Source organism: Leptodactylus fuscus, chromosome 8, assembly GCF_031893055.1.
Source record: "Leptodactylus fuscus isolate aLepFus1 chromosome 8, aLepFus1.hap2, whole genome shotgun sequence".
In the NCBI taxonomy this organism is placed as follows: Eukaryota; Metazoa; Chordata; class Amphibia; order Anura; family Leptodactylidae; genus Leptodactylus; species Leptodactylus fuscus.
This window is the reverse complement of record NC_134272.1, coordinates 80,783,235-80,804,311: the sequence shown is the minus strand read 5'-3', so window position 1 is coordinate 80,804,311 and position 21,077 is coordinate 80,783,235. Positions and strand designations below refer to the sequence as shown.

At 43.0% G+C, this 21,077-nt stretch overlaps 1 protein-coding gene across 2 annotated transcripts in view; it reads right to left on the bottom strand.

Annotated features, from left to right (window-relative positions):
* Window positions 1-12,349: 12,349 nt before the first annotated feature.
* The window catches only part of CACNB4 (calcium voltage-gated channel auxiliary subunit beta 4), a 46,026-nt gene continuing 37,298 nt past the window's right edge, over window positions 12,350-21,077 (bottom strand). For both annotated transcript variants that reach the window (XM_075284494.1, XM_075284495.1), the window contains 4 exons: window positions 17,435-17,586; window positions 16,217-16,312; window positions 15,606-15,791; window positions 12,350-13,368 (listed from right to left, as the gene is read on the bottom strand). In XM_075284494.1, coding sequence (XP_075140595.1) covers window positions 13,108-13,368; window positions 15,606-15,791; window positions 16,217-16,312; window positions 17,435-17,586 — 695 coding nt within the window. In that variant the 3' untranslated portion in view covers window positions 12,350-13,107. The remainder of the gene's footprint in view (window positions 13,369-15,605; window positions 15,792-16,216; window positions 16,313-17,434; window positions 17,587-21,077) is intronic.

The window sequence follows — 21,077 nt, the reverse complement described above, 5'->3', positions numbered from 1 at the left end:
ACCATGGCCACCATATTGGATTGACCATAAGTGGACCGTACTAAGAAACATAGTCAAAAAAAAAAATCAGTCATCAAATCAAAAGACAGAAGAGGACGACTCAATATTATTAGATTTTAGGGGCTAAATAACCTTTATGACTCCCCATATTAGAATGGATCGGTATACAAAATGGCCGCCTCCACTGCAGGTCCACCTTATTACTTATGTGATATCACTCCATGCTATACATCATGGCAACAATGCCAATACTACGTCTCACGTGGCAAAAAAAGCATTGTATGGCGTCAAAAATAAAACCGTAAAATGAATCCTCTTCTATACGGCGAACATTGAATGAAACACATCATGGCGACACATTCATCTACGGATCTCAATATATATATATAGATTTTCTTTTTTTCAATTTTCTTTATTAAAAACACAGCTGCCGAACGTGACAATCATTAATTTTGTTCTGTAAACGAATCGTCTTGTGCTAATTAATAAAATGTGCTTTATTACTTCGGTCTCAAATATCTCATCGATTTTGGCAAAATATAGGTATATATCTCTATTTATAATCTAGAACTATCTATACATTATAGTATTTGGTCTACTCACCAGAAATTGAATATAGGTGTCCACAGAATGCAGGGGGTTAAGTGCGGGTGGGGAATGTGTGAATTTAGGCACCGTAGAAAGTTTTTCGGGAGTATCAGACACATCCTTACCAGGGGACCCCTCTGGCCTATCTACGGATACATATGTCAGGTCCATACTCTGCCCTTGAGTATGATCATACCAAATATCACATCGAAAATAAATTAAAGGGAATGTCCACCTTTGCGCTTTTTTCTTTTTAATGGGTTCAAAATTCATTACTGGTTCATTTCTTAATTTATACTTATGAGGTGTCGAGCTCAGTTTTTGTGATATAGAGCTTTGTATGTCAAATGTAAGGGATAAAAGTCTGACTACCTGTAGCCACCACTAGAGGGAGCCCACTGGATGAACGGTACATTGAACACATTAGTAAATATGTATGCTGCAAGCTCCCCCTATTGGTGACAATGGGCAGTCTGAATTTAATGTTTCAAAAAGACATTGAACAAGCACACTATTGGGTGAACTTTTTGTTTTCTATAGGTGGTGTGATATTTGTTATGGGATATGCGCTGTGTGATCCGGGCCTACAAGAGCATGCTTACTTAGCTGGTCCAACCTTACTTAGGGGTGCTGGAAGTGACAAATGCCAGAACTGAAGGGAGCTGTCTCATCCTAAAATATGGCCCCCAAATGGATCCCGCTCCTACCAAACCCTGCAATATCTAATTTTGCATGGGGAGCTGCAGCCAGGAGAAATGTAGCATTACATGCGGGGCCATTGAATCTGTCTACATAATAAAATTTGCCTTTATAGAGGGGACCCCCCATGATGGAACCTGAGAGATTTGGGGGGGGGAGCAAAACCACCAATTCCCGATATCCTGATATCAAGTCTTAGTTTCTGCAGCTCCGCGGGGGGTTGTTGGACAATTGACAGTCTTTTAAGAACCTTGAGGTATAGATTTATGGATAACTAGAAGGGGACAGGCTGGCGCCCATCTAAGAGAGACCCTCACCCATAATTTTGTATACTTTTGTATTACTTCATCTACTGGATGTCTTCCTAGACACACAAAAATTCTCCTCCCATCCACCACTGTAAACTATAGGAAACAGGTGAAGTATATAGGTGGCAATTTCTCACCATTGACTTCAGTAGGGAGTCATAAAGGCTGTAGGACCACAACATGAGTTCGTAGTAGACACATAATAGGGTAGCCATGTGGCTGACACCACTACCACCATGTGTGAACCCAGCCTTATACAGTAGACACCCATTGCTTGACACAAGACCGGAGTAAGGAGTCTGGAGGTCCTCAACCACCTTCCTTGCTTGGTCGAAGAATCTTCTACAGCGATGGTTTTCTTCTGAATAGACCATTATTTATAAATCATATCACTATGTTCCCGTTTCCCCTATACAGAAGAAACGTAGAGCTGCCGAAAATTAGATTAAATGTAGTACAACTCTCACGCCACTTTTACTTTCGTAAAAGCTTTGTGGGAGATACAAAAACTGCCTGGTTTAGGACCCTAAAACGGAGAAACATTAGGACATGGTGGCAGCGAGGGTGTAGGTAAGGATATGTCCAGTGGGGTTTGTGCTCTATGACGTACGCGATCCCACCTCTGCTACAGTATAATAATAATTATAAAAATGAAAATAAAATTCAAGCAAATCCATAGAGCGCACAAAGAAACATCACTAACACAGACAAGGGAAAAGAAGTCGATCCCATTAAAAAGCCAGTTAAAGGGCTTGTCCCTTTAAGGATTAAGTGTCTTTAAAGGGATTCTATGATAAAAAATCTTTTTTTTTCTCTCACTAACACATAGGAATAGCTTTAAGAAAGGCTATTCTTCTCCTACCTTTCATTGTCTTCTCTGCGCCGCCGTTGTGTAGGAAGCCCGGTTCTTGTCGGTATGCAAATGAGTTCTCTCGCAGCACTGGGGGCGGTCCTCAGCGCTCAAACAGCACTGGGGGTGTCCCCAATGCTGTGAGAGAACTCTCCAGTGCCGCCTCCATCTTCTTCAGGAACGGCCTCTTCATCCGGCACAGGTTTCAGACTTCTAGACCTCGGTCAGAGCAGACTACTTATGCCCACAAGCCACAAGAAAATGGCCGCTTACAATACTGTGTAAGCAGCCATTTTCATGTGGCCTGTGGGCATGCGCAGTCTGCTCGTAAGCGGCCATTTTCTCGTGGCCTGCGGGCATGTGCAGTCTGCTTTGCCCGAGGCCTTGAAGTCTGAAACCTGAGCCGGAAAAAGAGGATGAAGAGGACGTTGATGACGAAGATGGAGGTGGTGCTGGAGAAAGTTCTCTTGCAGCATTGGGGACACCGCCAATGCTGTTTGAGTGCTGGGGCCCGCCCCCAGTGCTGTTTGAGTGCTGGGGCCCGCCCCCAGTGCTGCAAGAGAACTCATTTGCATAACGACAAGAACCGGGATTCCTACGGAACGGCGGCGCGGAGAAGACAACGAAAGGTAGGAGAATAGCCTTTCTTAAGGCTATTTCGACTTGTTACTCAAGAAAAAAGGATTTGTATGATAGGATCCCTTTAAAGGTCTTGCTCTTGTCCCATTAAGGGAATAAGTGTCCTTAAGGCTGAGGCCCCACTGTGCAGAAACGCAGCTTCTTTTGTTGCAGATTTTGTTGTGGTTTTTGGAAACAAAGCCAGGATTGGATTGAGCAGAAGGGAGTAGTGTAAGAACTTGTTATAGGGTTCCCATTCCGTCTGTAGCCATTCTTGGCTTTGGCTCAAAAAACTGCAACAAAAGAAGCAGCATCTCCGCAACGTGGGGCCTCAGCCTAAGGGTCCATTCACACGGAGGAAAATGGTGAGAAATGTGTAGTGGAAAATTACGCTTTTTCCTCCTTGTGAATGGACCCTAATAGGACAGCCCCTTTAAAGGGGATCTCCATCTTTCCTGCACTCTTCACCCTCCACTTCATCTAATCCACAAACACGCCGCTAACACACAACGCAACAGAGTTTCTTATTCTTTCTGTGATTTTCAAAGCCTCTGTAGACGTGATCTAATGGAAGACTCTAAGAAAGGTTTTTAGGATTATTTGTATTATTAACTCATGGTCATTTTGACACGATAACCTTAAAATACAAACCTACAATTCACAGCTGGGTTAATAGGATTTGACCAAATTTGCTCAGTCGGTAGTGATATAAGTAGGAATTTTGCACATGGTGTGGTATATTGCTATTTATGGGCCCTGTACATTTGATAGAGGGGCCACAGACCTGCATACAAACACTATATAGCGGGGGTCTGTGGCAATGTAAACCGCAAATCTGCAGCAAGAATTCAAGGGTCATCCTCAGATTTCCACTGCAAGTACAAGTCGGATTTTTTCCAACGTGTATTTGCATATCGTGTGAACATGGCCAAACATAGATGTCTATAAACACCTGGACACGTATGGACATGGTTAAGCAAAGTACCGCGACATAATGCCATGACTTCACCTGACGTCCTATAGAAAACTACAGATATACGTTCTGATGCACAACGCACACAGAGCTCTGCTACATCCGTCTGCAAAACCAAACAAGACTTTGGTATTAATGTGACTCTCTAGAGAACAGCTCAATCCTCCTGGGATATCGAATGATGCCTGCCTTTGGTGTGATGCCTGCCATACATACAGAAATATGGAGGATGATAAATCAAGAGAGCAAATGAATTATGGTAACTGAGAGGCGTGAACCTAGCTGTGCGGGGAACTGCAGCCTGACCCATTTATTTGAATGGAGATGGCCAAGGATCAGCGGTGCAAATTATAAGAGTAGGGAAAGCAGTGCTAAATCCCTGCAGCCTCTAAATAGGAATGCATCAGCAATTTTTTATTGATTTTAACAGACTGATTGAGGTCTATGGGAGAGTTTTCCAGGGGGAGGAGATAAGCTGTGAACCTGGCTGTGCGGGGAACTGCAGCCTGACCCATTTATTTGAATGGAGATGGCCAAGGATCAGCGGTGCAAATTATAAGAGTAGGGAAAGCAGTGCTAAATCCCTGCAGCCTCTAAATAGGAATGCATCAGCAATTTTTTATTGATTTTAACAGACTGATTGAGGTCTATGGGAGAGTTTTCCAGGGGGAGGAGATAAGCTGTGACATCATCTATTATCTGTAGTGATGTAATGATGAGTCAGTGGTGTTATCTATAGAGTTGTAACCTTCAATGGTAGTTCTGTCTATGATATGAATTAAGATACTGCAGCAAAGCAAACCCTATAGAATTAGTAAGTAGCAGTCTATTTATTAGGCTTAGTGGCCAGAGTGAAAATTTCATGATCTAGTTTTTTTTTTTTCTTTCTTTTTTTAACTATAGGTAGTGACATGAAAAAACAAACAAAAACAAAACATAATTCTTATAAAATATGTTTAACATAAACACTTATAAAATAAATTCTTTTTTTGGTGATACATTCCCTTTAATTCCCAGGAATGGGAGGGGTCCCATAGATCAAACCCTCACCAATCATAAAGTTATGGCATCACTTTTTAAGATGAGAATACCCCTTTATTGAGCCATTCCAAAAGGGGATAAGTTTGGGGCAGCTACTTTTATATTCCTAGAGGTTTAGCTCTGAAACCCAGGAATATAAAGGTTATGGGGTTTCTAATACCAAACCTAGCACAAATTCCGGAAATAAAGTGAAAAAACACAGGGTATGCCTTTATATGCATGCATGCCATAAACTGCAAGATCATGAGACACATGGCATTACTGGAGGCAGAGCATGTTCAACACAACATGTGCCAGTCTAGTCACCGTATGGAGCTTATCTTAACTCATGTCCAAAAATTAGACATGGTATGACATCATCATAGGCATGCATGAAATCACTGGTCACCATGACCTCACTGGAGTATGATATTCAGCAACAGGACATAAAATATGACCCTTCTCCCAAGCCAGTTTAGTTGGATCTAGTGCAACATGTGCCAGTATATACTGTATATAGTGACCCTATGGAAAATTGCAAGCAGACACGAATATTTTAGCGCACATAATGCATGCATCTCGATGCCTCGGAGAACAGAAGCAAGCAAATCGGAAACAAAGGGCATCATTCATTTGCAGATATTTCCCATGTGAAACAGACTAACACACAACAGATATGTTTAATATCATGTAACAGGCGTGTAGCCTATTATATAACCAGTGACGTAGCTGGAGGTTGCACTAGTACCCAGTGTTGCACAGAACTACAAGAGTACCTGAGAATACTCCAGTGGGTCCAGCGCACAAATTTGAAAGGTACTATGGTCTATTTCCTAGGGGTTGATGGAGAGTGGATCCCCGAATCATTTTATCTGATGGGCCTAAGGAACCTCAACCTGACACTGACCCAGGACTGGTAGCTGAGGGGCCCCATTACGCCCCTGACAAGCAAGAACACAAAATTACTATAAATGGGAAGAGCGAGGGCATATTTGGTAAAGATATGTTTGGGGGATCCTTCATACTGTCTCTTTAGTGCCCCAACACATAGTACAGGCCTATACTGTTCCCATATTATCCCCACACATAGTATACTGCTCCCTTAATGCCCCCATACATAGTATGCTGATTCCCTATTGTCCACCCACATAGTAAAATGCTCCTCTATTATCACCACACATAGTATACTGCCCCCTGAGTGCCCCACACATCGTATACTGCTCCACTATTGTCATTATATAGTATACTCCTCGCCTATTGTCCCCACACATAGTATACTGCTCCCCTATTATCCCAACACATAGCATACTGTTCCTTAGTGTCCCCCACACAGTATAATGCCGCCACACATACTATACTGCTCCCCTATTGTCCCAATACATAGTATACTGCTCCCCTATTGTCCCCACACATAGTATACTGCTCCCCTATTGTCCCCACACATAGTATACTGCTCCCCTATTGTCCCCACACATAGTATACTGCTCCCCTATTGTCCCCACACATAGTATACTGCTCCCCTATTGTCCCCACACATAGCATACTGCTCCCCTATTGTCCCCACACATAGTATACTGCTCCCCTATTGTCCCCACACATAGTATACTGCTCCCCTATTGTCCCCACACATAGTATACTGCTCCCCTATTGTCCCCACACATAGTATACTGCTCCCCTATTGTCCCCACACATAGTATACTGCTCCCCTATTGTCCCCACACATAGTATACTGCTCCCCTATTGTCCCCACACATAGCATACTGCTCCCCTATTATCCCAAAACATAGCATGCTGCTTCCTTAGTGTCCCCCATATAGTATAATGCCCTTTAGTGTGCCCACATATAGTATACTGCTCCCCAATTGTTCCCACATATAGTATACTGTTACCCTATTGTCCCCACATATACTATGCTGTACCCTGATTATCCCCACACATAGTATACTGCCTCCAGACATAGCATATTATACCCTGATTATCCCAAAACATAGTATACTGCCCCCCTAGTGCCCCCACACATAGTATACTGCACCTGATTAATGCAATTGCATGGATTGTTTGATGGGTAATACCACCCCTGGGAATATGACGTATGTTGGGACTCTGGTACAGATTTTGCACGGGGGTTCACATGCTTCAAGCTACCCCCTGTGCAAGTAACAGACAAGTCGGTAATTTAGGCTAATACAACCAATCCCATTAACCAATACAGTGCTGGAGTGCTACTGGCGTGATAAAAGGCAGTTAAGGCAAATAAATTAGTTTTGTCTTAATCCATCCCGCTCAGACATTTTGCAAAAATTTCCTACACATCTAAAATCTATAAAACCACCCATTATACAGCGCTGTTTATAGGTTTCCTCCGACATACAGTACATTGATAAGATTTCTGTACATTATATGGGCTGTCAATGTGTTCTATATGAAAGCACCATTGTAAGAGAACTAGGGTTATAATAAATAGGTAAACATGCCGCACTGCACGCCGTTTGTAACCCATCCACATTACGTCCCACTGTGAATATACTGCCTATAACACTAGGTGTGGCGCTATGTCTAGATAAAAACGGACATTCAACTATGACCACATTGCCAAAGAGTGAATAGTGACCGAGCCAGGTCTTAGGCCTGTAAGGGTTCCTAAAAATATTAAAAAGTGGATCAGGTAGTCTAGTAACTATCTTATATATCTCTCTTTACATAATATTCCACCAGAACCCAGCATATCACCCCAACCTGCAGATAGATAGGTTAGAGTCACCTGAATCAGACGGTGTTTTCCGCTTGTGAATCGGTGCCTCCATTGCTGAGATATGACATAAGAAAATAAGCTCTTTAGAACAACACGGGCGCCGCCATTTTTAAAAGAACTCATTTACATATTGAAAAAACAGCAATATCTCAGCAAAGGAGGCACCGAATCACAAGGGGAAAAAACCATCTGATTCAGGTGACCCTAACCTATCTATCTGCTGGGCTGGGGTGATATGTTGGGGGTCTGACAGAATCCCTTTAAAAATCTGATTAATAGTGCAAACCAAGATTAAAAGTTGATTTGCCTATTTATCTATCTGAACAACTGACTCATTTTAGACAATCTGGTTCTTAAGGAAACCCTGGATAATGGCCCCATCCCTTTATAAAAGGGACACAAAGAGGCCAATGGGGCTTTATTGTTTACCTGCAAAATTTGGCAACCATTAGAGGACAGTTCAATAATGAGAACCTGATTTTGCAGTTTTACCAGTAAATTTGAGAATCTATTAACAAGCAATTCTATAACATGTTGTTCAGCGCGGTGATCATCCAGATCATGGAGACAACATGGAGATACGTGTCCCTACCCTTAGAATTTTTGTCATCTCTTACAAACAAGCCTATGACAAATCACTTGTGTCCAGCTCAAGGTTATAGGGACAGAGCAGGGGTCAGAAGGGCTGGCAGTGCTTGAGCTACAATTTTCTCTATCTCTTATCGCACTATTAATCAGATTTTTGAAAATCATGGCCCAAATGTTCAACCTTATCTAACAGGAGTTAGGATCGACAGTGAAAAATCTCTGTGTGTTGTCCTTTCCTATAAAAAAAAAACACACACCCCCCCACACACACACACAAAAAAACCCCCCAAAAAAACAGGAATTAGAACTAAGATTGAGAATCTGACCCTCAAATCCACAGAAAATTACAGTACAATACTTGTATAGATCCGAACCAAAAATTCCGCCACAGGGAAAGTGCCGCTAGGAAATAATCTATTATTTAAATCAAGTTTTTACATTAAATTTATTTTTTTTAAGAATTTTTGGTCTTAATAATGCCATTCCAACTATTGGCTTCCTGTTTCCTGGAGATGGACCACAATGGTCTGGAGCAGACTCTACTGACTTCTATGGGAGAGTTTTCTAGGCCTGCTCTGTGACTTGTGCAGAAAGGGGAGTAGATAAGATGTGACATCACCTATAGTGACTGGTGGAATCTGTGTCTTATCTACATATACATGATCACTGTGATCATCAGTGAGGTGACTGCTGCAAAGAAACCTCCTACAGAAAACGGGAAGTCTCTGCATATTATTTAGCTTAGTGGCCAGAGTCAAAACTGCTGGATTCTAGGATTTAAAAAAAAATAAAAAAAATATATATATATATATATATATATATATATATATATATATATATACAGTATATATAGATAATAACATGGAACATTTTTAAAAACCTCATTAAAATATGTCTAAATTAATAAAATTTGGTAATTTTCTAGCGAAACGTTCCCTTTAAGCTACAGTGATCGATGGAGGTTCAACGAGCAGGCAGACCCTCCATTAACCAGTTGTGTAACATTAAAGGGGTCTGTGTAGGAATCCCCTTTGTATATGGCCTGGGCTTGTGAATACAATACAAGAAGGTTACTATTAGTCAAACTGGACGGCTACAAAAAGCGCCTCTGATGGACCTTTTTCCAGGTCAGCAAGGTCGTCTCTTCCAATAAACACTATATAATAATCTGTTCTGGCCAACCTGTCGCGTTTCAGCTCCGATGCATAATATATTTACAGATAGCTATCCTCAGGCATGCAACTAAAACAGACACCTGCGTTAATTCGGGCGACATGGCAATGGACGTTACTTACAGAACCTACGTTTTTTCATACGACGGTGAATCTAAGCATGTTGCCAAGTATACCTGTTGCTAGGATACCAAGAAAATAACTTGCATATATAAAATTTTTCGTTTCTCCTCTAGGAGCACCCGAATTAATTCTAATACTGACACCGGTCAGAGAAACACACGATACACGTAATGTCAGGTCCAGGATAATGTCAAGTTTAGCTGGACACTTGTTATTTTATTCTACTGACCTCTTTATATGTTGTTGGTGATAATGGCAGATCTATGTCTTCTATTTACTTATTGATGTTTCCCATACAGTTCCCAAAAATTAAAGGTGTCCAAAGAATGAATGGTGAGATTGTATTCCTTTATATTTGTATATTTTTTAATTTAAAGGGAACCTTTCACCCACTCCAACTCATTGCATCATTCAATAGGTGCTGTTCCACTGATTCCAGCACAGTTGGAATTTTTTCTCTAGCCCTCATCGTTACGGAGCAATCATTTCTGGTAATTTTGGCACAGTTATGCTTTCTACTCTCAAGTGGGCGGTCCCTGTCTTCCTGCTCCAGCCTAGGACCGCCCACCTAGCTGTAGAGAGCCTGACTGTGCTGAAACTAAAAGAATTGATATCTTGAGAACAGAGAGGGCTAGAGAAAAAATTCCAACTGTGCTGGAATCAGCGGAGCAGCTCCTATAAAAGCGAGCAAAGAGGTGGAGCTGGTGGTAAAATGTCTTTAAAAGATAAAAAGATGCAATATCAGCAACTAGCTGGTTCTTAATTGAGGAGCCATCCCTAGTTTTACGCCACCCATGAGGATCCATATGGAGCAGAATGTGAAGGTTAACTCCACATATATGCTCAATGCTATTATTCTTGTATTTTACCAATAGTCATTGATATTTTTCTTTTTACTTCACAAAGACCAAAAAATATCACCAACAGTAAGAATCATTGACCTCACGGAGGTCATTTGTGCCTTGAAGTGTAGATTTATCATTCCCAATATATAGGACAATGGCGATATCTATGCTATGTCGTGTCACACAGTGCAGTAAATTTATCAAAAAGGAGAGTTGCCCATAGCAAACAGATTCCAATGCTCACATTTTAGATACTCTTTGGAAAATGAAAGCAGGGGTCTGGTTGGTTATTCTTCTTCCCTGTGGACATTATGATATATATATATATATATATATATATATATATATATATATATATATATATGTGTGTGTGTGTGTGTATGCGATTAGCTCACAAGCTCCCCCTAGTGGTGGTGGCAGAAATTCAAAAAATTATCATTTAACTCTATTGGGAGTGTTTATAACTCAATAATGGCACATTAGTAATCCCCCCCATCGTCTATGATGGGGGTTTCAGACAGTTGATGCCTTATCCAATATATTTTAAGAATCCATTTGGTATTTAAAAGCGCCTCGCCAACTTTGACATTATTCCGATCTCTAACTTGTCTATAGCAGAAACACATTGCCATAAGCTAAATAAGTCTATTTTTGCATTAAACTAGAAAATACGATTTTTTTTTTTTGCTGTAGGAAATAAATAACACTGTATACGGTTTACTATGATTTTGTCCGAAGCGCATCAGTTATGATCTGACGTCATTATTGCCCAGTTTTTTCTATCCAGTCGACACACACACAAACAAAAAATAAAAATAAAAAAAACTGAGCATTTCTGTAAAAATTTAAAAGAATTGAAATCAGATTTTTGGAAAATTTTAAAAGTCACTTTGGAGTTCTGTGTTTTAGCTTTGTGTTACTGTTATTACTAATATGAAACCTGCAGAAGATACGTTTTATACTATATAGTAAAAATAAATGTACTGTATAGAGATTTTATTTTATGTTTTTTTTTTATTAAACATCCTCTTTTCTATACCCATCCCCCCCCATAATCCTATCCAGGTTATTTTAAAGTGAATGCAACATGCTCAAGTAGACTTTCCAGTCAATTTACCCAAATTCCAACAGGAATTGGCTTTATAAATTGGTTCCAACTGGAACTGTTCTTTTGGAAATTTCCCAGTGCAGGAAATTATTCCTATACGTGCCTTGACAAGTACCCTAAAAACAGAAGTGACCTACTAAAATCCTCAAAAGTCATGGGCCGGTTAAGCCGTAAGAATCTCCTCAAGGGTAGCCTAGGCTATGAACAAGGTGCACAATTGAGGAGGCCACCAATGGAAGATCAACTGATCCCTCAAAACCACCTGTTTATAATGGCTATTGACAGACAGATGTCTCACCCTTGGTGGTATATCTGCCAGTCCCAGAACACCATGAAAGTTCATAGCCATTCCGCATGCATTTTCCAAAAAGTTGGAAAACCCCATTGTGCTTTTTCTTCCCCATGAAAAATGAACTTTCTGTGGTTATCTTAAATCTCTTGTTTCCCCATAAGAGGAGACTACCAAAAAACCCAATTGGTGGCTCACTCCAAAAGACTAACTCTTGCCATTGTTTGAAGCTTTAAAGGAGGACCTTTTACCAACTCCACCAACTCCAACTTCCTTCAATAGGCACTGTTCCACTGACTCTGGCGCAGTTGGAATTTTTTCTCTAGCCCCTACCATTCCCGAGCAATCATTTCCGTTCTTTTCAGCACAATGACATTCTCTGCACTCTGGTGGGCGGTCCTGGACTGGAGCAGGTAGTCAGGGACCGCCCACCTGAAAGCAGAGAGTATAATTATGCTGAAAATAACAGAAATGATTACTCGGGAACGGTGGGGGCTACGTTAAAAATTCCAACTGCATCGGAATCAGTGGAGGAGCACCTATTAAAGGTGGAGGTGATGGAGAAGGAAAAAGGTCCCCTTTAATATGTTAATGTAAATAAAAATCATCACAGCAGAAACATTGGTAAACCCATTACAACACCTATCCATGCTCAAACCACTTGTTGTTAGGAGACCTTGAGCAAGTCACCTTGCATAACCTGCCCATGCTTTATTAGGTCATGTTATTGATCCTCATGCAAGGAGATCTCCAAGACTTCAACGGCCCAGGTTATCAAGAAGTAAAGTGGGCGACCCCTGCCCTAGGCTACAAAATGGATGTGTGCAATAATCCATGTAAACACATACTGCTCAAATGTCAATGTCAAAGCAAAAAAGGTCTGTCGAGAGGGCACAATAGATTTCTACCTACACGTATATACTTATGGATGTGGTTAAGCATTTTGCCTGTGATGTAGCATCAAGTGACACTCTTACAGCTGGCAAAATAAAGTGATTTATATATTCTATCTACCTTAGGTTGCTGTCAGTGACTTGACCTTTTTGTTGTCTATCTGACTTGCAGTGCATAACAAAACAATGCACAGTAAGTTTCCTGGACAGCAAATTGGTCAGTGACCGCTATCTTTTTTCTCAAGTTCAAAAAAATAAACAAACAAAAAACCCCAAAAAACTCAAAGCCTGTGCCTGGAATCATGGCTATATCCTCCCGGGGAGCCGCGGTTCCGATGAGGTTTATAAGTGTCCTGGTAGGAGTCGGAGTACTCTTCTTCCACAAGAGGATAATGGTCACGACTGTGTTGAGAACTGGAAGACAAGCGGTTTCTGCTTTTCCGAGCTCTTTCATTGTGATAATTTTCATCTGAGGTCATTAAACTTCGTCTCTCGATGGGGGAATTTTCGGTCGAGTGGTTACTGTGTCTCATGCGTTGGCCCTGAAAATAGTAATCACATGAGAAGGTTTTTTTAAGGTGCTGCACTCCTTCTCCCTGGTACACTAGTGTTAGCCCAATGGTCACCAACCATGGCCCTTGGGGTACAGCCCCCTTCTTTGTCATGGCCAGGGGCTTATTTTTCCATACTGCAACCCACACAATTGCCTAGGGCCCTGGAGATCAGAGGTGCCCCACAGTGCTGGGTTGCATTATGGCATTTTTTTTTTTAATCGGCCGCTACCTTTTGAATTATTCAAACATGTATTTTTGAGTATCACACTCACCCACCCCTGCTCCTATCTAGGACTGCTTTCGCTTCGGCCTCCACAGCGTTTTGAACAGTATGTCTGGACACTGAGGAACACCAGGATGTAATGTCCAAACTTTCTTCAGCTGTGACATAACATGCAGAGACCTCTTGAGGTGTTCCTTGGCAGGAGCAGGGATGGATGAGTGATAGGTCAGCTGCTAACTGTTCAAATAACCCAGTAGGTAGCAGCCTTGTGTAGGGGCCAAAAAATGGGGGCAATATTATGTGTAAGGGATGAAAAAAGGGGCAATATACTGTGCATGAGCCAACGGAAGGGGACAATGTAATGTGTGTGTGTGTGTAGGGGGGCAAACAAGGGACAATATACTGGGTGGGAGCTTGTAAAGGGGTTAAATATACTGTAGAGAGGTCGATAAAGGACTTCTGATGACCTTAACCTATCTATCTGCACGGCTGGGGTGATATGCTGGTTCTGGTGACACTAACCTATCTATCTGCAGGACTGGGGTGATATACTGGTTCTGGTGACACTAACCTATCTATCTGCAGGGCTGGGGTGATATACTGGTTCTGGTGATACTAACCTATCTATCTGCAGGACTGGGTGATATGCTGGGTCTGGTGACAGTAACCTATCTATCTGCAGGGCTGGGGTGATATGCTGGTTCTGGTGACAGTAACCTATCTATCTGCAGGACTGGGGTGATATGCTGGTTCTGGTGACACTAACCTATCTATCTGCAGGGCTGGGGTGATATGCTGGTTCTGGTGACACTAACCTATCTATCTGCAGGGCTGGGGTGATATGCTGGTTCTGGTGACAGTAACCTATCTATCTGCAGGGCTGGGGTGATATGCTGGTTCTGGTGACACTAACCTATCTATCTGCAGGGCTGGGGTGATATGCTGGTTCTGGTGACACTAACCTATCTATCTGCAGGGCTGGGGTGATATGCTGGTTCTGGTGACAGTAACCTATCTATCTGCAGGGCTGGGGTGATATGCTGGTTCTGGTGACACTAACCTATCTATCTGCAGGGCTGGGGTGATATACTGGTTCTGGTGACACTAACCTATCTATCTGCAGGGCTGGGGTGATATGCTGGTTCTGGTGACACTAACCTATCTATCTGCAGGGCTGGGGTGATATGCTGGTTCTGGTGACACTAACCTATCTATCTGCAGGGCTGGGGTGATATGCTCGGTCTGGTGACAGTAAACTATCTATCTGTAGGGCTGGGGTGATATGCTGGTTCTGGTGACAGTAACCTATCTATCTGCAGGGCTGGGGTGATATGATGGTTCTGGTGACACTGACCTATCTATCTGCAGGGCTGGGGTGATATTCTGGTTCTGGTGACAGTAACCTATCTATCTGCAGGGCTGGGGTGATATGCTGGTTCTGGTGACAGTAACCTATCTATCTGCAGGGCTGGGGTGATATGCTGGTTCTGGTGACAGTAACCTATCTATCTGCAGGGCTGGGGTGATATGCTGGTCTGGTGACACTAACCTATCTATCTGCAGGGCTGGGGTGATATGCTGGGTCTGGTGACACTAACCTATCTATCTGCAGGACTGGGTGATATGCTGGGTCTGGTGACAGTAACCTATCTATCTGCAGGGCTGGGGTGATATGCTGGGTCTGGTGACAGTAACCTATCTATCTGCAGGGCTGGGGTGATATGCTGGTTCTGGTGACAGTAACCTATCTATCTGCAGGGCTGGGGTGATATGCTGGGTCTGGTGACAGTAACCTATCTATCTGCAGCTCTGGGGTGATATGCTGGTTCTGGTGACACTCACTTTATTCTATGATGATTCCCATCACAACAGAACAGACCTATAGAAGAGTTCCCTCATACACACTGACATGCACCCTCGGTCACAACGCTATTAGCTCTGGTCATTTGTGTTGTATCTGTTACGGTCAGCACGTATGATATTGTCATCCTATGAGTGATACCTGTAATCCAGAGATTGCTGTTGGATATGATGTAAGAGCTGTAGATCCTAGATTTCTTCCCAAAAGAGGAGTCATGGGTGTGCTACTAGTGGTGTGAGTGGCTCGCCAGTAAGCTTCTAGGTAGTCCGCCAAGTGCTCACAGGCGTCTTCTAGTTGATTCTCATCCAAAATTACATCAAACATTTCCTGTTTCGCAAAAAATAAAGGCAAATGCAGAAAGTTAATCTCATAACGGGAGTGTGTCACCTTAAAATTACCTATTGTCTTTAGGTCAGAAAAATTTCTTTAAATATTTTGGATGATTTCCCATGTCTCTATCTCTATTTTAAAAAGTACTAAATCCTGCAATTTTCATTCTGACCACTAAGCCAAACAATATACTGACAGTCAGGGGATTTCTTTGCAGCAGTCACCTCATTTACATCACAGGCAGTATTACAATAGCAGATAACACCTCTATACATTGACCCGTCATTACATCACTACTGATATTAGATGATGTCACAGCTTAATAGGTGTAGATACGCGGTTACAATAAAGTGAGATGGATTCTCCATATATTCTTCATATCTCCAGCACATGGCAGTGACGTATATATCCTATATACTCACCGGAGGACACTGGGCCAGTTTGTCGGCAGCTACTAGTTGTACATTTAAGTGTTTGCTTTGGGATTTTCCTCTGGATTTAATGAGTCGCTGTAAAACCTACAAGAAAAACATCCAGGGGTATTTTGCAAAATGCATATATCATTGGGACACTGTTCACACTGTAGCACAATTCATTAGCATTTTTTTAAATGTAATATTTGACCCATTGGGACTTATCTCAGGTTCTCTTGGTGCCTGCACTGCATACACCTTAGCTTCATTACACCGGTGCCCCATGTCCTGCGCATGCGCACTGAAGTTGCTCTGTTGTAGATTTCCATGCGCTTGTACAGTTATTAAGTGAAGCCAGGGATGTACATGACTGCACCGTGCATGTGCCTGATGTGCAGCGCATACTCACCAAAGCTGATGTGTACCCTTCTAATGCTCCCAACGTTGCGCGGATGTTGAGTGAAGCCAGAGACGTGCACCCCCAACGTGACTGCGCATGTGCCCAATGTCCAGTGCATGTGCTGTGAAGCTTTCCTAATGCTCCCGACACTGCTTGGATCTTCAGTGAAGCCAGAGACGTGCACCCCCACGTGACTGCGCATGTGCCCAATGTCCAGTGCATGTGCAGTGAAGCTTTCCTAATGCCCCCAACACTGCGTGGATCTTCAGTGAAGCCAGAGACGTGCACCCCCATGTGACTGCGCATGTGCCCAATGTCCAGCGCATGCGCAGTGAAGCTTTCCTAATGCTCCCGACACTGCGTGGATCTTCAGTGAAGCCAGAGACGTGCACCCCCATGTGACTGCGCATGTGCCCAATGTCCAGCGCATGCGCAGTGAAGCTTTCCTAATGCCCCCGACACTGCGTGGATCTTCAGTGAAGCCAGAGACGTGCACCCCCACGTGACTGCGCATGTGCCCAATGTCTAGCGCATGCGCAGTGAAGCTTTCCTAATGCTCCCGACACTGCGTGGATGTACAGTGACGTACACGCCCAACTTCACTGCGCATGTGCCCAATGTCCAGGCTTCGCTGAAGTACTGCACTGGCGTTGGCAATTGGGTAAGTATTAAAGAGACGTGTTATAACAAGGCTACTTGGGACACTAAACCCCAGTCCAAATCATCCTGACAGGTTCCCTTTAAGGCAGACAGGTGGTGGGTATTAATAAAAGGGCGGCACATGGTATCAGACACCGACACGTCACCGATGTGACAAATCCGGTTACCTTTGGAGAAGACACTTTGACATGAACAATAATCGGCGCTAATGACGTCTTGATTAGTTGTGCTGGATGATTAATGGTATCTGCGTCTAGAATCACGAGCTGTAGAGACCGAGCCAGCTCAAAGATTCTCTCGATTTCACTCTGTACTTCAGCTGGGAAAAATAATGGAAGCAATTATCACTATGCAAATATAATGCCGTCAATTGTTAGCAAGCAAATAATGGCGATCCCAAGGAAAAAAAACACTATTTATTTATATTGTCAGACGCGATACAAACTACAGCCCCCTCTGCTGGCAATAGGAGGAAATTCAGTCTACACTGATACGGTAGAAGGAAACATATGGCAAGCAAAGGGTTACTAACTCGTTGCTTTAGTATTTCTATTTGATTTGCTCAATTCTATTTGTATATCTTTGCTCAATTTTTATACATCAGGACCCAAATTCAAGCGCTTTTAAAATAAGGAATTTTTATTTGTTCTATTTCTTTTTATTATAATACGTTTATCTACAGGATGGTGCAAAGGTATGGAGAAACCAGGATGGTGCAAAGGTATGTAGAAACCAGGATGGTGCAAAGGTATGGAGAAACCAGGGTGGTGCAAAGGTATGGAGACATCAGGGTGGTCAAAAGGTATGGAGAAACCAAGATGGTGCAAAGGTATGGAGACATCAGGGTGGTCAAAAGGTATGGAGACACCAGGGTGGTCCAAAGGTATGGAGACATCAGGATGATGCAAAGGTATGGAGACACCAGGGTGGTGCAAAGGTATGGAGACACCAGGGTGGTGCAAAGGTATGGAGAAACCAGGGTGGTCAAAAGGTATGGAGACACCAGGGTGGTGCAAAGGTATGGAGACACCAGGGTGGTGCAAAGGTATGGAGAAACCAGGGTGGTCAAAAGGTATGGAGACACCAGGGTGGTGCAAAGTTATGGAGACACCAGGGTGGTGCAAAGGTATAGAGAAACCAGGATGGTGCAAAGGTATGGAGAAACCATGATGGTTCACAGGTATGGAGACACTATGGTGGGCCAAAGGTATGGAGACACCAGGGTGATCAAAATGTATGGAGACATCAGGCTGGTTCACAGGTATGGAGAAACCAGGGTGGTCAAAAGGTATGGAGACACCAGGGTGGTGCAAAGTTATGGAGACACCAGGGTGGTGCAAAGGTATAGAGAAACCAGGATGGTGCAAAGGTATGGAGAAACCATGATGGTTCACAGGTATGGAGACACTATGGTGGGCCAAAGGTATGGAGACACCAGGGTGATCAAAATGTATGGAGACATCAGGCTGGTTCACAGGTATGGAGACACCAGGGTAGTCCACAGATATGAAAACACCAGGGTAGTCCACAGATATGGAAACACCAGGGTGGTCCACAGGTATGGAAACACCAGGGTGGTCCATGGGTGTAGAAACACCAGGGAGGTCCACAGGTGTGGAGAAAATAGGGTGGTCTAAAGGTATGAAGACACAAGGGTGGTTTGCAGGTATGGAAACACCAGGGTAATCCACAAGTATGGAGACACCAGGGTGGTCCACGGCTATGGAGACACCAGGGAGGTCAAAAGAAGCTCCACCTGCTGTAAGTCTCCATGTCGCTCTGTAATTGTATAATTTTTGCCAGATACACTGAGCCACGAGCTGCGTCAGTCCTACCGCCATCCTGTTCTCTGCACCTTTAATTGCACCTAAACCAAGGGCACCTCAGAGACCAGTAGCAGGGTTTGCCCCAGGGCACCCTTTACCATCACCTAAGTGTGACCCCCTCATCACTGGGCATAGCTAGGTTCTCTGAGAGGAGTTGGTGCCAGAAGCCACCGTGAGCGGCAAACACTGGTAACCCCAGGCTGCCACATCCACAAGCCCCATTCATAGCTCAGAAGCGGGATCTATAAATATACACCTGCTATCTGTGTGCATGTGCTTTACACGGCATCAAATTAGCAAGTTTAGGAAATCTGCTGTTCACATCTCATTATCACTTTCCGTGGTGATGACTGGATATAGATACACTGCTTACTACGCCACTCAAAATATGGCGAGAACGTTCACAAGTTATCAGCTCCGAGGTATGAATCAGCTAATGGGGTTAATGAAGCAGATATTCAAGTATATATATATACAAAATGTAGACAGGTGTGGGAAAAATGCTGCGCAGTAAGAAGTGTTCAGAAATAGAACGGTTAATAAAGGGAATGAAGAAAAGAGAAATTTAATTCCCATCAAAATATGGTGTGACCTTTGCCCTTTGGAGTCCTGGAAGTGATGATAGATATAGCCCTGATCTCAACATCATCCAGTCTGTCTGGGATGACATGAAGAGACAGACGGATTGGAACAAGCCTATATCCACAGAAGATCTGTGCTTAGTTCTCCAAGATGGCGGCGGGAACAACCTCCCTGCCCAGTCCTGCCAAAAACTATCTGCAAGTACCGAGAAGAACTGATGGAAGGCAAAGGGCAAAGGTCACACCAAATATTGATGGGATTTACATTTCTCTTTTCTTCATTGACAAAATGAACTATTAATATAAATTGCACACGGAACCTATTATAGTCTATGGGCTCCATGTGCTTTGGAAGCACATCGCTTGCAATTGCGATTGCATTCCGTCCAGGGGGGGTCTCCATGCGGACGTAATACAAGCGCTAGTGTGAACCATCCCTAAGAATGAGGGGCCTGCGAGCTTCTATTGGCTATCACAAGCCATGTGATATAATATGGAGGAAGGCCCTTGCTGTGGAGGTTAGTCGTGGTCTGAACAGACTATAGAAATATATATAGAAGATAATGAACGATCCCTTGAAATGTCTCCCAGATAGGAATTGCCATCATATACTACAATGTTCACAGGATTCCTGCACTACAAGCCTCACGGCTCTTAGGGGTAGTTCACACGGAGTAAACTGGCGTGTATTTTGGCGTGCAATTTTACACGTGTAAAATAAGACTCCCATTGACTTCAATGACATTTTACACGTGTATTTTGACGTGTATTTTGGCGTGTTTTTTTTTACATGAAGTCAATGGGAGTCTTATTTTACACGTGTAACATTACACGCCAAAATACACGCCAGTTTACTCCGTCTGAACTACCCCTCAAACCATCAAAAGTAAAATATCAGTGGAAATATGACATGAAACAAGGCGCTCGGCGTTGGACTTTAATTAAAGGCGCAGACCCCGCTGGTTAACATTTCATTCCGACTATTGATTTTTGTGCCTGATCTTTGCTTTTCACATCAACAACCTTGGCAAGATCTACGGCGTATCTAGAAATGTAAGTGGATTTGTTGTGTTAACTCGTGCGCTAATTCACAGTGACACTCATTGTCAGTCACGGCGAGCGCCGGCCGCATTAAAAGGCCGTGTCATTCTTCTCGGAGAAAAGCGCTCGAGACGCCCAGTGGTCTGGAGCACATTTCATAAACTGAGGGAATGTGTACAGACAAATGTGTCTAGAGATTGCCAGGAAGAATTAGCCTGAACCACCACTGGGCGCTCCACGGATAGGATGACAATAAGGTTTCATTTCGTAAAAGTCGCACACCAAGGCGAAATATGGATTCACGCAAGAGCAAGCAATGGATTACGTAAGTAAGGATGATGATTTTACTAAGCAAATCCTGA